The 15,895-nt window shown below is 35.4% G+C and overlaps 1 protein-coding gene across 1 annotated transcript in view; it reads left to right on the top strand.

The window, feature by feature from the left end:
- The window catches only part of bor (ATPase family AAA domain containing bor), a 232,496-nt gene that overhangs the window by 26,002 nt on the left and 190,599 nt on the right, over nt 1-15,895 (top strand). Inside the window, exon 3 of the mRNA XM_090383719.1 lies at nt 14,779-14,838. Within this exon, the coding sequence (XP_090239845.1) occupies nt 14,779-14,838 (60 nt within the window). The remainder of the gene's footprint in view (nt 1-14,778; nt 14,839-15,895) is intronic.

Below are 15,895 nucleotides of genomic sequence, written 5' to 3'. Positions count from 1 at the left end.
TTGATGAAACAGTTTGTGAAAGCTTTACCTCAGGAAGGTCCCTGCTTCAACTACTTTTGTACTAAATTCCCATCAGTCACCCAAGGGAAACTAAAACAAGATATTTTTGTTGGAATTCGTAAACTGGTGAGGGACCGAGATTTTGAGGGAACTGTGAATAAAAGAGAAAAACAGGCATTAGCTTCAGGTCTGTTGTTGAAAACTGCTAATGAACAACTAGGATTCAGACTACAAGAATATAGTTGAAAATATATGTTGTCAAACTTCAAGAAGCTGGGCTGCAACATGAGTGTCAAGGTCCATTTTTTACACTCCCACATTGACTGCTTCGCAGAAAATCTGGGAAGTGTTATTGAAGAACAGGGTGAGAGGTTTCACCAGGACATTAAAGATATAGCGATGAGGTACCAGAAGAAGTGGAATGTCACCATAATTGCTGAATGCTGAAGAGGGACTGTAAAGTAGAAGGTCTGCAGGAAAATGAGCACACACTTCTTGATTAGACTGGGGTTCGAGCCCGTCACCACCAAATACGGAGGATGCGGAAAGGTCAAGGGAATGACCACCGCATATTCCCGGAGTAATATGGCCTTAGTTGCTAATGCTCCTAAAAACCAAACAACAAACAAACAAACAGCAAGAAAATCAAAGAAATAAAAATTTGACCCATCATAGATCAGTTTTTAAAATGAGAGGTGAGTGTTTAGTGGAGTTTTTACCACACTGCTCTTTTTAATAGTGTTTTCAATGTGTATTTAAATATAAAAGTCTTGTAAAAGTAGCATTTTGTTTTACTTTCAGAAATTCTGCCAAAATTATTAAAAATTTGTGAAAAATCAATAATTTTCTTTTGTGATTTTTTAAGAAACCTGATGCGATGGAAAAAAACAGAAGTCATTTTTGAAATCAGCATTAGAAAATGATTCAGAAACAGCCTTTTCTGAGAAAATATCGGAACATTTTTCAAAATTCCAAGTAGTGTTACCAGTCTTTCTCCATTCACTCAGCAAGCTCTTGATTCATTTCAAGGTCTTTGTGTTCCAGTTTGTTCAGTAGCCTGTCATGATTTAGGTTCCAAATTTAAAGCTTTACTAACATCTAGGTATACAAAATCAAAATTGTTTCCTGCTTTACAAATTTATCATAGTAATTAACCCAGATTTGTCAAGCAAGTTTTCCTTTCACAAACTCACTGTGATCTCTTTGCAATTTCATTTTTATCAAAATGTTTATGTATTGTATCTTTTCTCACTGGTCTGTATTTTCTCATCTTCACTTTAACCCCTCTCTTATAAACAAGTGAGACATTTGCCTTCAGTCCAAAGGAATCTCCTCGGAATGTAGCGATGACTTCAGTTCATTCTTAATGGTATAATGTACTCCTTTGCCACATTCTTTAATGCAACTTTAATTTTATCTTACCCACCACAGAGTCAAACTTATTGTTTTGTAGTTCCTCATCTCCACTTTAAGCCCTCCTTTATGAGTGGGTGAGACATTTGCACTTAAGTTGAAATTGCCCATCTACTCCAAGAGCCTTACTCCTCCCAGCCTATGTGGTTTTTCTGGCAGGCTCTTCTTAGAGATAATTTTTATCACTAATCCTATAACAATCTGACTTTCCTCTGTTTCCTGCTGGTTTAAATGTGCTTTCAATAGTAAATAGTTGGTTCGTATTTTCCTGTGGCTATGGAGAACTTACATTACAGTTACACAACATTCATCGTTTCTGACACGACAATCAGTTAAAGCCAAATAATGGTGGATTGTTTGGCTTTACCTGATTACCATTTTTCTTGGCCATATAGAGGGAATCTGAATATATTTTCAAATAATGATGCTCGAAACACTAATTTGAGGTTATTTTTTATTTTAAAAATATGGTATGATGACTGTAAAGAAACTTCACATTCTTAATTTCAAAAGATAATCTAATTAGTGCAACAGAACCTGCCTAAGAGTTGTCATGGATCCTGCCAAATTGTGTGCTATAGACAGTTGTCTTATTTGTATAGGTTTAGATTAAAATCATTTCCAGTCTGTTGATGACACTCCAGACTTGTGCCATATCTTGCAATGTTTGATTTATCAATTGCCATCCTATCAAATGCCTGCCTATCAATTGCCCTCCAAGACATAGATTCAGGTAAATAAGGTTGGAGGGGGCACATCTTTTAACAAACTTTGTTAGCTGACCATTTTTGAGTTGATTTGGGAGGGATGATAGAAAGGGTAAAAGTGGCATATTCATTGGAATGAAATGGAATTAGTGGCAGTTTTCTTACTAATAAACTCACTTTGTAGTCTCAACCAGAATGAATATTTCTCTGAAACGAATTTATAATTTGGTTTAAATGCTAGCATCTCTTTCATTCAAATACAGAAGAATATATAGGAGTAGTTTTTATCCATAGTGAGTAAAAAACTACTCCTATGTATTCTTGTTTCCTGTTTATTTGGGTAAAAACATTAAATGATTGTTTTCTCTGCTATTCAAGAAGACATATAACAGCCTGAAATTCATAAATACTCAGTGTATGGCATTGCAATTTTGTTATATTTTCTCTTATTTTCTTTTTTATTCTGCTGTCATTTTGATTTTTTGAAAAACTTATGTTACTCTGCATTGTGTTTTTCTGTCTTTGCTGTCTGGGGACACTTGTCCCTCCATGCACAGTAACAGAGCTTAGGCTTATGCTTACTTTTGAATAACATCAATAAGAAGGTGAATCTGTTATTAAAAATTTAAAAAAATTTAAAGTTATTGTTACAACCAATTCAGAGCTATTAGGACCTCATCAGACAACAGAATAGGAACAGGTAGACTCAAGTTGCAGTTTTGTGTTGATTGGGAGATAAATGTATCCAGTCTAAATGAGCAGACATGCAGTATATAGAAGAAAAACCTCTGATTGATAATGTAATTTTTGTAATGTGTATTATATAATCCCTGTTACTAGATTGCATTGGCTCAATACAGAAAATCAGTAAAGAAATGGAGTGCTGCTTCAAATCAAGTTTTTTTTAAATTTTTTTTTATTATTTTAAATATCCCAAAGCGAAAGGTATTAGAACCTATATTACTTAATACTGTACGTGGGTTGAAGTTGGGAAGACAGAAAATACTTGTTGACGTTAGACTCATTTTTGTGTAGATTATAACTTTTGGGAAAGGCATGAAGAAAAAGTTGGTTCTGTGAGTTTGGATTTGAACAGTAAATGGACATTGACTGTTTATGGCACATGTTTGGACTGGTTTGGAAGGTAGGAGGGGAATTACAGAAGCCAATTCAGAAGTACAGTGCTCATAGAAGTACCTATAAATAAGGCATGCAGCAGAAAAAGAATGTCAATGAGACAGAGAGTGGAGAGACTTTGTAAGAAATGAGTCATTATTTAATCTCACTGCCCTCTTTTGATTTGAGTCTAGAAGTCGGAAAGAAGTTTTTTTGGGGTGGGGAACCAACCCAGACGTGAGAACAAAATTCCATGGTAGGGTGAATTTGAGATTTGTACAGAATGAGTAGTTGTTTACAAAAACAAAAATCACAGAGATCAAAAGAGAAAATCCAGTTTTTAGATGCAGAAGAAGCCATATTTGTGATATGCTTATGTCAAAAGAGACTAGAAGTCAGGGTAATACCTAATAGAGATATGTGATCTTGTCTAGAAATTTGAGTGTCACCAAAGATAAGCATAGGAGCAGTAGAATCTTTTTTGCGAGATAAGACAGGACTATCTTGTACCTCATTTACCATCACTCACAGAGATCAGTCAGAGAGAAAACTGGATATCCAGTTGCAAAAAATAGTTGGAAGCTTGCTTCTTAGCAAGCTTCCAGTCCATAAGATGGAAGCTTGCTAAGAAGATCGTATTAACAAACATGATCAAAAGCCTTAGAAATGTCAAGCGCAACTACTTGAGTTTCACAAAACTCCCATTGAATTTGTCCATAGATGGGTTGCACAGGCTAAAATATCAGCAATGGATTGACAATGATCGAATCTATATTTATCAGAAGGAAAGTTTTGAGATAGTTTTGGAGTTGGTGGTTAATAGATTTCTCCATTACTTTTGAAAAGAGTAGAGGTAAGTGCAATGGAATGATAATTGGATGGGAGGGATTTGTCATCCTTTTTTAGGAACTGGCTGGATATGAGCAAATTTCCAAGAAGAATTAAAAACTCCAGTGGAATAAGAAAGTAAAAAACTACGCAGAATGGGAGTATGCTCAGGAGCGCAGGTTTCGAGAAAAAATGAAGAAATACCATCAGATCTGGAACTTACTTGGTATCAAGATTGTATCAGGATTCTTCTGACATCCTGTTTGACAAAAGCTCACAGGAGTTTGTTTGTTTGTTTGTTATTTGGTTTTTAGGAGCATTAGCAACTAAGGCCATATTGCTCCGGGAATATGCGGTGGTCAATTCCTGACCTTTCCGCATCCTCCGTATTTGGTGGTGACGGGCTTGAACCCCGGTCTAATCAAGAAGCGTGTGCTACGCACTGCTGTTCCTTCCCACCTGGCTACAGAGGCATCCCACAGAAGTGGAATGTACTGGGAATGGTAGGAGGTGGTTTACTAAGATCTTCAATACAAAATATAGAAGAAAAGTAGGATGCTAGAAGGTCGGCTTTATCTCTAGCTGAGGAGGCAGTAGAACCATCAGGTTTTAACAGAAGTGAGAGTAGAGATGGGCAAAAGTTGTGGTCAATAGCTTTGGTAAGAGACCAGAATGTTCAACTGTTGTTTGAGCAAGGAGCAAGTTTCTACTCTTGGCCTGTTCACAATTTAGTTCAGACTGATTAATAATCCTTAAAATTGTTGCACACTTTAGTGTAGGGAGAAAATTAACCTAGAGATTTGGATGCAAGCCAGTTGTGATATGCAACATTCTTATCTTGGACAACCTTAGCACACTTATTGGAAAATCAAGTTTATATAAAGGACAAGATTTTAAGGTATGGAATAAAAGATTTCATCCCAACAAGAATAATTTCACTGACATGATCAGAGAAAACATTGACATTAGAAGATATAAGACAGTAATCCAAACAAGTAAAAGGACAGTAGAAATCTTAAATCATTCCATCTTGAATTCTTGTAATGCCAAACAACACAAGGCTGAGAATGGCCATTAGAGAAAAGCTCCATTGGAGAAGAGACCTTCACCAGGTTATGATATAAGCTGCCTAGAGGACCACATGCTTTGACTGTGTACTTTGAAGGGTTGTTAGTGAGAAAAAGATCAAGAATGTTAGCTGTGTGGTTAGGATTGTCTGGTATTCTGGTAGATAAATGAACAATTTGTTCGAGATCATTAATAATTGCAAAAGCATCAGCCACCTTGACCAGCTGGAGTTGTAGACTTTAAAATCGCCAAGGAAAATTATCTCACTGTTAGGATAGCTGGACTGGAGAAATAGAGTTTCAAAGATAGGAAGTCAAAGGGTTCCAGGTGATTAGTGGAATTGGTAGATTGATAGAGGTAACAGATGAATTTGATAGAATGGGGTAAAAAGTAAAGTAAAGTGCAGCCATTATCAACCCACTGCAGGATGGAAGCCTCCTCAACAATTCCTGCTGAGGGATATGGACCATAATCTGCCACGCTGGTCCAGTGCGGGTTGGCAGATCGGCCGTATTCAGCAGGTCAGGGGCTTGAACCCCGATCTACTCAAAGAGCGTGTGCTACTGCACTCCCGCTCCTGCCCACTCGGCTACGGTTTTAAGCGAGAGATGATTAAAAAGAGGACATTCCAAATCACTAAGACACTAAGTGGACATATGCACAAGTACCACCTTTGAAGCAAAAGGAACCACACAGTGAATAATTAGGCCAACTGAGATGAGCAGTGGTTGAGGCAATCGATAATTGTGATTCTGTAAAAAAAAAAGTAGGTACCACTTGGTAGACTGCAGTGGAAATGGACATCATTGAGATTGGGACTGAGACAACGTATATTTGTGAAGTGCATAAGAAATTTTTTGGGAGGATTAGATCTTTTTTTCAGTTGTTTATTCTTTATTAGTTGAACTATTCATTATGTATTTGGTAGTAAAGTAAAAGTAAAGGGGAACATACATGATGTAATGAAATTTTTGGATGTGGACTACACATAGTAAGAATATACCCAGCTACATGACATAACATGGTGTCAACAATGCCATGCATACACATTACTCAGACTTCTTCCATCACTGTCTGGCAGGGTAGAGGCAGCGAGATCTGGATGCCTCCTAGAGAGTTACTAATAGGTTTGGTCCAGTGGACTATCTAATAGCTGTACTGCAAACACCATTTTAGAGCTGTACCCTCAAAATACAAGGAAGATTGGATCCTGCTAATGATGCCCACCACAACCTCAAAAGACATCAATTGTACTGCTTGATGGAAGAGATGAAATTGCCCGAGCTTCGTGGAGGCTAAACATCGGTTTCACTGCTTCTAACCTCCAATAAACAAAGTGGTGGTATTACACTGGTTGATGAGAGTCATCTCCACCTTGTATTAGTAGTAGTAGTAATAGTGGCATGTGATGCAAGAAAACAAGCATATGAGCTTATGCAGCATCAGCCAAAAAAAAAAAAAAAAAAAAGAAGGAAAGAAAATTCACACAACCATTCCCTCTAAATATTTGTCTAGTTTCTCTTTAAATTTATTTAACCTATCAACTTCCACAACGACAGATAGAAGTTTGTTCCAGCAATTAACCACTGGCTAAAGGCAAATTTCTGCACATCTATTTCTACATCTGTCTTTCCTCTATTTGAATTTATGCCCCCTTAGGTTCGTAATCTGAACAAGTGGAAGAATCCCATCAGAATTCAGCTTGCTCAACCCATTCAAGGCCTTATACACCTCAATCAGATCACCTTGCAGGTGCCTAGTCTCCAGCCACTGCAATTTGCAGAACTTAAGCCTCTCTTGGTAAGAGGATCCCTTCATTCCCCTCACCATTCTTGTTGCCCTTCTTTGTACACGCTCAAGCAAATCTGCATCCTTCCTAAGATGAGGCTTCCAGACCTGTACGCAGTACTCAAGGCGTGGACTGACCATTGCCTTATACCAGTGGTTTTCAACCTTTTTTTTTTTTTTAATAATGGCACCCCTAAGTCATTTATTTTATTTTGCGGCACCCCTACTCAATTTTCTGCCTGTTAGATCCAATTCCCTCTCAATATATATATAATATTAAAAAATAATATATGTTATATGATAGTTATTACAATAATATAATTATAAAAATTACATTTCATAATGCAAATTATCTATATACAGTAAATAATAATTTTATTCTTTATATAGAGTTACTAAGTAAACATCAATTATAGATCACCACAAAATTAAAAAGATACTGTACACCTTTTTGTAATGAAATCAACATATAAATTCAAATAATAATAAGTTTAAGTAATTTAAACCCAAATTACATGGCACCCCTGGAATGTTGTTGCGCACCCCGGCTGAAAACAACTGCCTTATACAGAGGGAAAATCACCTATTTTTCCCTGCTAGCAAAATTCCTATATATCATTGACAAAACCCTATGATTTGCCCTAGAAGCCTGTCTGCATGTCTCAGAAAACTTCATATCTGACTGCACAATTACTCCCAGCTTTTTTTCAATTTCTACCATCTTAAGTATAGTAATACACAGTTGGTACATTCCCCTGAGGTTACTTCTACCCATATGCAGTACTTTGCATTTGTCAATGTTAAACTTCAGTTGCCACTTCTCAGTCCACCTTCCCAAATTTTCTAGATCCTGTTGCAGTAGCACACTGCCATTACTGTAATTAACAACCCTGCCAAGCTTTGTATCATCTGCAAACGTCAACGCTAAGCCTGATATACCTTCATCAGTATCATTGATAAATATACAAAACAACAGTGGACCCAACACCAAATCCTGTTGGATTCCACTAATAACATTAGTCCACAAAGTGCAGCGTTTATTGATTACCACCCTCTATTTTCTCCCATCCATCAACCATCCTTTTATTCATTGTAGCAACTTACCCTTAATACCATTCTGCTCCAATTTGTACTGTAGTCTTCCATGCGCAACAGTGTCAAAAGCTTTCCTGAAATCCAAGTATATGATATCAAAATTATTTTTTGCATCCAGTTCCTTTGTAACCACATCATAATATCCAATCAAATTTGTCAGACAAGACTTTCCTTTAACAAACCCATGCTGTGTCTGAATTATTGCTGCAGTCTTGTCTAGATGATCCTGCAATGCATCTTTAACCAGTGACTCCATTATTTTACCCGGAACAGAAGTTAAACTAACTGGTCTGTAATTACTTGTGTCACCCTTCGACCCCCCTTTGTGAATTGGGGATTTGCGCATCTCTAGTCCGTGGAGACCTCCCCTGAGTCCAAGGATGCTCTCATAATTATGGCTAAGGGTTTGCTTACTTCCTTTGCTACCTCCTTTAATATAACTGGATAGATCCCATCCACCAGGTGCCTTTCTTATATTTAACTTCAACAATTTCTCCTCCATTTTGCTCTCAGTTATTACAAAATCATTAAGCACCCTGCTACAATTTGATAACCTTCTGGCATTTTCAATCCTTAATTACTCCTCATATGTGAATGTAGATGCAAAATACTCATTCAGTTTGTTTGCTTTCTGAGCAGGATCATCAACAGTTGAATTGTCGATATCAAGTGGACCAATCAGATTCATCCCCTTCCTTGTAGAGTTTATATAAGTAAAGAAATCCTTGCTGTTTTTCTTAGCATCCTTTGCCAATGATTTCTCGTAATCTGCCTTCGCCTGCCTAACCTCCTTTGTGACTTGATTACAGACTAGCTTATATCAGCAATAGGCTTCTGTGTCGCCTGATAATTTATATTCATCCCATGCATTTTTCTTCTCTGCCACGAGTCTCATTAATTCATTTGACAACCATTTAGGCTTAAACCTTGAACAGTATTTCTTAATAGGTATGAAACTTTTAGTAGCTTCTACGATTAATTCCTTGAATGCTTCCCACTTAGAATTTGCTGTTGATAACATCATCGGTTGATCCCACTGTACAGAATTTAAAAACTGTCTGAGACCACTGTAGTCACCTTTACAGAAGCAAAAACCCTTTTCTTTACCCCTGATGGTAATTATATCTTTAAGTAAATTCCACATCAGTACACTGTGATCACTGTCATCTAGTGGTTCCTTTATCTGCAAATTCATAATACACGAATGATCACTGCTGATAACCAGATCAAGAGTATTACACTCTCTGGTTGCATCTCGAACATGCTGCTGAAAACAATCCTCCAATAAATCCACAAAATTCTTACTAGTGTTCAAGTGACGAATCCACAAGTTCCATTCAATATCTGGGATGTTAAAATCCCCCATTATAATATATTATTGCCTGGAAGCATAGAGGAGTCAACATTCCTCTGTATGGTGTGAAATGTTGCACACCACCTCGAACACTGCTTATGTTGGTTAATGCTGGGGTGGTGATCTCCAGTTTACTAGGTGCGGCATTTCAGGACTTGCACACTGGGGGATTATATCCAGAGTTACTAACAGTCCCACTATTGTGAAGGTGCAAGCAGCAGATTTGGTTGTCATAGAAAAACTGGACTTCACCAAAATTCGGTTTGCTTAGCTTACAAGTGTTTGTTCCATCAATGTTTTGGACTCCCAAGGCAGCAAGTCCTAACTTGTTATACCTGAGAGAATGTTTATGACAAACCTCAAGGACCAACTCAAGTATTTAAATAGTTTTAGAAAAGAATGCCGCTCTGCATTGCTTGTTTTACTGTCTTTAGTATTTTATGAAACTGGTGTCTCTCCAATGACAGGAATGCATAATAGCAGTTACACTTTCAATTGGAAGTTTTTCTTTCATGTACCACTGACTGCTCCTTTATATTATTGTGTTATTTCTACATTCGGTACAAGGTTACTAATTGGGTTGCCACCTCTTGTCTTATGGGGGTGCCAAATAGATTTGAAGTTGACAACAGTGTCTTTGAGTTTTTAAAGAGTAATGGAATATTTTTCATGATGATTTTATTTGATTAAAAATGATATTAGTAATTTCAGGTTAACTCATGAATAACATAGTTGTTTCTAAAGAGAATGTAAAGCAAATGTCACTGGAGGGGGCAATAGTGCCCCCCAGACAGTAAAGACATAAAAACATAATGTAGAATGGCATTCTTTTCTGAAACTATTTCAATTCCATACCTGCAATGAAATAGTATGAGGCTTGTTTTACTAATTTGGTGCATTGGACCAATGCAGCCCAGTAATAGGAGTTATATTTACATGCAGTGCCATCACGGTATGGTAGGCATCCAGGCAAATGCTTAGGGTGCCTTTTGGATAGGGGTGCTTCACGGTCATGTGGATTATTTAAAAGAGAACCAAATGCTTGATTTGCCTAGGGCACAAAAATATCTCATGACGGTACTGTATATATGTAATGAAATTGACATTTTCAATCTGAATTTTTTTCTTCCACTCACTGCATGGCTGCTCATTTAGATTCCATACATTTTTTTCACTGTTTGACATAGGGCTGCAGACGAGGATATCCTATTAATATCTGATGAGAAGTTAGATAGCTCTGGAACTTGTTAAAATAAGGCCTTTGAGTTTTTAATGAATAGCATATCACCTTCTTGGTGATATTATTCATTAAACTGTGTGACACTGGATTGCAGATTGAGGATACCTCAATGATGTCTGATGAGATTCTAGCTAGCTCTGGAACGTGTCAAAGCAAAGCATTTGAGTTTTTAATGAATAGCAGATTCACCTTCTTGGTGATGTTATTCAGTTAAAACAATATTCATATTTTTAGGACAACTCGTGGATAATGCAACATTTCAAAGTTGACTGCATGCTCAATTTCTGTCAATGGAGGGACAGTAAAGACAGAAAAAAAAAATAGTGCAGAGTAGTGTTCTTTTCTCAGACTGTTTCAATAACAGCATTGAAATAGTAGTCTGCTTCTTTACTAATTTTCTTTTTTTTATTCTGGCATTTGCATTCTTCTTTTTTTTTATTCTGGCATTTGCATTCTTCTTTTTATTATTCTGTTATTTTTCCTTTTTTTTTTTATTCTGTTCTTATTTTGCAGACTAACTGTATCCCACAATTTGGGTGAATGTTTAGGTTAGCCACTTTTTTTTTTAATAAAGTGCCTTTACTTTTAAGCATTCATTTCAGGAAGAAGAATAAAACACTTGTTTCTTCATTACAAATACGGTGCAACTTCGGTATAATGCAGGTATCAGGCGACAACTTTAATACATGTGTTATTAATGAACCACGTTACAGCTGAAAAAATTTTACCATTTTTTTCCCCCATTTTTTTTTATCTAAATATACTTCACATAGTAAATAAATACTTTATTTACTAAAAAGACTAAAAGACAAGTTATTAAAGGTTATATCATTCCCTTTACATTCTACTAATACATTGCTGTTATGGACTTACATTTTACATATTCATTCTGAAATAGTCATGTAATTGAGTTTGTTGGAAGTGATGACAGCTTTTTTTTCGGAACATAATTCTTAATAGTGATTAGATGCAATAAATGAAGATGTTCACTGAATTCACCATCTTGAATCACATTATACAGAAATTGAGGAAATGCTTCTGGTGCTGTAATGTCACCAAATGCAGAATAGCCTAGGATATTCCATGATGAGCTTTCCATATGAACACTTTTCATATCTAAAGGTACCTTTCAAAAGCTTTAAATGTGTAAATGTGCCATCATCTTCACCAAATAGCTTATGAAATTTAAATGCTCGTGCTTTCAAAATTAACCCATTTATTGGTACTCCTTCACTATGCTTCTGTAGAAACCACTTGCATAAGCATTAGTTTACATCGCTCCAGAGTCTACAGATGAATGCAATTTTTCTTCTTTCATCCAACCATGGATTGTTCCTTCTGGAATTCCATACCCATGAAATGATTAGTATAAAAAGAAGCTATGAGGCTCAATACGTTCTGCATTGTATTTCAATATTTATAGAAGAATAATAGAAATTTACCTCAATACAATATGTCTTCCATATAACACTCTCCAGAAATTAAAATGAATATAAAATTAATGCAAAATGATTATAGTAATAAAATCAATTAAACAAAAACAATTAAAAAAATTTAAAAAGTTTAACCTAAATACACACAATCCTACATGCAATTCAAACACATTCTCGTATACACACTTGTATACACTTCTGGCCAAGTGTATACAAAATTCAGTTACAACCCCCCCCCCCCCCCCACATGCATACAAGGTGTTTACACATAAAAAGAATGCTTCAGCTAGTTTTCAAACACCTCTTTGCCCAACGTGCAACATGCCTACATATCAACAGGTTTCAAACCTTTCTTCGTATACACTATCACAGGAGAACCAGATTTCATTTCTATCCAAAGGATTTAATTATAATTTACCGCCTCGCAAGCTACCTAAAAAACAGTTCATAATAGATATTGAATTTGGACTTCGTAATGTTCCACAAAAAGATTTATTTATTCAACAAATGAACCAAGTGGTGAATAACATAAAAGGCACGCGTCTTCATAAATTGAATAGGCATGAAATTTCAGCTTTACGTGACATTCGAGAAAATAAAGATATTATTATTCAGAGAGCAGATAAAGGAGATACAGTTGTAATACTTGATAAAACTGATTATATTAATAAGTTGGATTCAGTTATATCCATTTATCTTTAAGTATACCCGGTACTATTTACCAATTTGGTCAACCAGATAACGTTAACCACATATTGAAAAGGGTACAAGCTAAGGATACAATACAAAAAACTACACCAACCAACAATAGTAACATGAAAAAAATACTTTATTTCTGTCGTTCCATACGTTGAACAGTGGCACAAACAGCTTAACAGATTCTTTAAAGATACGAATTTAAAATTGTAGCCAGACCAATACGGAATTTACACACTATACTGAACAATCGCTTAGTCCTTTCCCCTTTCGGAACACAAATAAATGACCTGGTATACAACATTTCTTGCAGTGATTGCGACTCTTTTTACCATGGCTTGACTTGATGTATGCTGGATTTGAGAGTAAAGCAGCATGCTTCCTCAGTCTGTGCTTCTTATTCAGCAGTCAGAATTGGCCTTTCATGCTGTTAACGAAAACCATGCATTTTTATTCAGTGAGGCCAAAATACTTAGTGTCCAATGTAATTATACCAGACTGTTAATTTCAGAAACCATCAAAATTAAATTACATTAGAATTCTATTAATGTTTGCCATCCATATCTAATCTCCGATTTGTGTAAAAACACATGCTCAAAGGCAAATAATCTTTCTCTATTAAGATTCCTACTCACACATACTCTGTGTTATTTCCATTCATGTGATCAAGACATATGGTCGAAAAGCCCCATCAGCCCAGGAAGGAAAGTTGTTTTTCAAAATTTACGTTAAACTTTTTAAATTAAAATTTTTTTCAATTGTTTTTTGTTTAATTGATTTTATTACTGTAATCATTTTGCATTAATTTTATATTCATTTTAATTTCTGGAGAGTGTCATATGGAAGTGTTCTATGTATCATGTTGAGGTAAATTTCTCTTATTCTTCTACAAATACTCATGAAATATACTGCATTTTGTTTTGTCACTCTTAACTCTTTCAATAATCTAAATTTTTTCAGCTGTATAATTTTTTCTTTTGGTGGCCATTACTTTAGCTCTACTAATTTAATAATTTTGCTGTGTATTTATTTCTTATGCTCTAGAATTTACTATATTTTGAGAAAACTGAATCAAAAACAAACTGTCCAGCCCATCATAGTGCTGAAATGAAGTCACGTGATTTCTCTGTAAATCACTTGTGAGTTTCTGTATATTTTTGTCTAATGTAGCCCTTAGCAGTTTTTGCTATGTTAAGTGTAATTTCTGTTCGAAGAAAGGATGTCATGTGCTGTTGTTTACAAAAATTTATTTTATAACTAATGTAACGTGACTCATGAACAGTAGTCATATTCCCTACCAGAGGTATCTGTTTGTAATTAGCATTCCACTGATATACCCTTTTATTGCATCTCCAGCTGATGGGAGAAACTGGGTGTTTACAGTGATTAGTCTCTGATGAGTCCTGTTGTTTACAAAAATTACTCTGCAGCTGAATACTGAAAGTGTCAAAGTGAATATACAGCCAATTTTTAATTAATTTCCCTTCTTGGAAATATGGTAGTAGGTTGTACAGTATATACAGTATTCACTTTTTTCCAATTTCTAGTATGCAATTACTAGTTCTTTGAACACACTACTTTTTATTATAATTCGTTTTTGGGGACATGATCATACCCACATTATATCTAGATCTGTTGTATGAAGAGGCATGTTATATTGAGGTGGCACTGTAGTAATATTTTGCCATTTTTAAATGCATGTACTGTAACTATTGCAACTCACACGAGAAGTATTTGTTCTGTCTCATAAGAGCTTGCTGTTCACGAAGATAAAGTTATTTGTTAGAATTACACTTAAATTACAATGAATTGTTCTACTACCACAGAATCATTCATTAAAAAAATTTGGTAAATATCTGAAATGAATGAGTGGTAGCTTGAGCAGAAGAATTGTGGAGAATGACTTAGTTTTTTTGTTTCAAACAAAAAAAAAGTGTGCGCACATTTGTGTGTAAATCATGCTTAGAATTAATGTTGCTATGATCATAGCCATTATTTATATTTGGAAAGTAATCTCATAAATTTTTTTTTAATGTTCAGAGGGCACAGTATCAAGATCAACTGTCCAGAAAGAGGTACGATGATCAACTTCTGCAACAGGTAAGTTTATTAACATAAAGATTTTATTACTTTTTTGAATTATACATTGCCAAAACCTTACTCACTATTTGATGATAGAATCCATTTTGTCCATGCTATTTTTACTTTTTTATTCCTCTGTTATTTTTATTATTTTTTTAATTCTGTTTCTGTGTTGCAATATCACATTTGAAATCTGATGTGTTATAAGTGACATTCTAAACTTTTGGCCATTGTCTACCAGTGTAATGCTTATAGGGAAAAGAAAAATAGGGGAGGCAAGGCACAATATTATCAGGAACTAACTGTATCCCACACTTTGAGTGTTGAGGGATCAACAACTTTTTTTTTTTAATTGATGAAGTATCTTCACTTCTAAGTAGTCATTTGAGGAAGAAGAGAAGGCAGATTCATTTCTTCATTACAAAATAGTAATTACAGAATTTTTCCTAAGCTTAAAATGTGTGTACTGTAATTATTGCAGCTAACCACAGCTCACATGAGATATATCTGTCCTATCCAAGGGTCCTCCCAGGTACTGAGAGGACTTCTGGATAGGACTATAGTCACCCCATGATCAAAATAATGTGAATTTTTTATTACTCTATGGTGATTAAAACCTAATGATTCTCTGGAACACTGCTTTAGCCCCTCTCTTTAGAAATTCCTTGGATTGCTCCTGCACAACACCACCATTCTTAAAAGAATATTCAAAACAGACAAATCATAGCCAGTCAATCAACTACAGCTTTTTGTTGAGACAAGAATGGTACACAGAAATTGTCCAGTACCTGTACTTGTGAAAATGGAAGTGAATGATTGCTGAGAGTCTGCAGCAAAGATGTGCATGCTCAGCTTTAGTTTATATCTCACACAGATGTCCTGCATGGGTATGGATTATTTGATTTTATTATTTTTTTAAATTTTATTTGTCGTACCTCTCATATTATACTCTTCAATCTTTTCATAATCATTCATTTGTGCTACTTCCAGATCAAGTAGCTCAATAGGCAGTGTTGCCAAATCCTGTAGTTATAGTATTTGCATTAAAATTGAACCATGATGTACTACACAATAT

Source organism: Mastigoproctus giganteus, chromosome 10, assembly GCF_048544385.1.
Source record: "Mastigoproctus giganteus isolate SK-2022 chromosome 10, ASM4854438v1, whole genome shotgun sequence".
Classification (NCBI taxonomy): Eukaryota; Metazoa; Arthropoda; class Arachnida; order Uropygi; family Thelyphonidae; genus Mastigoproctus; species Mastigoproctus giganteus.
This window is presented reverse-complemented; position numbering and strand designations above follow the sequence as displayed.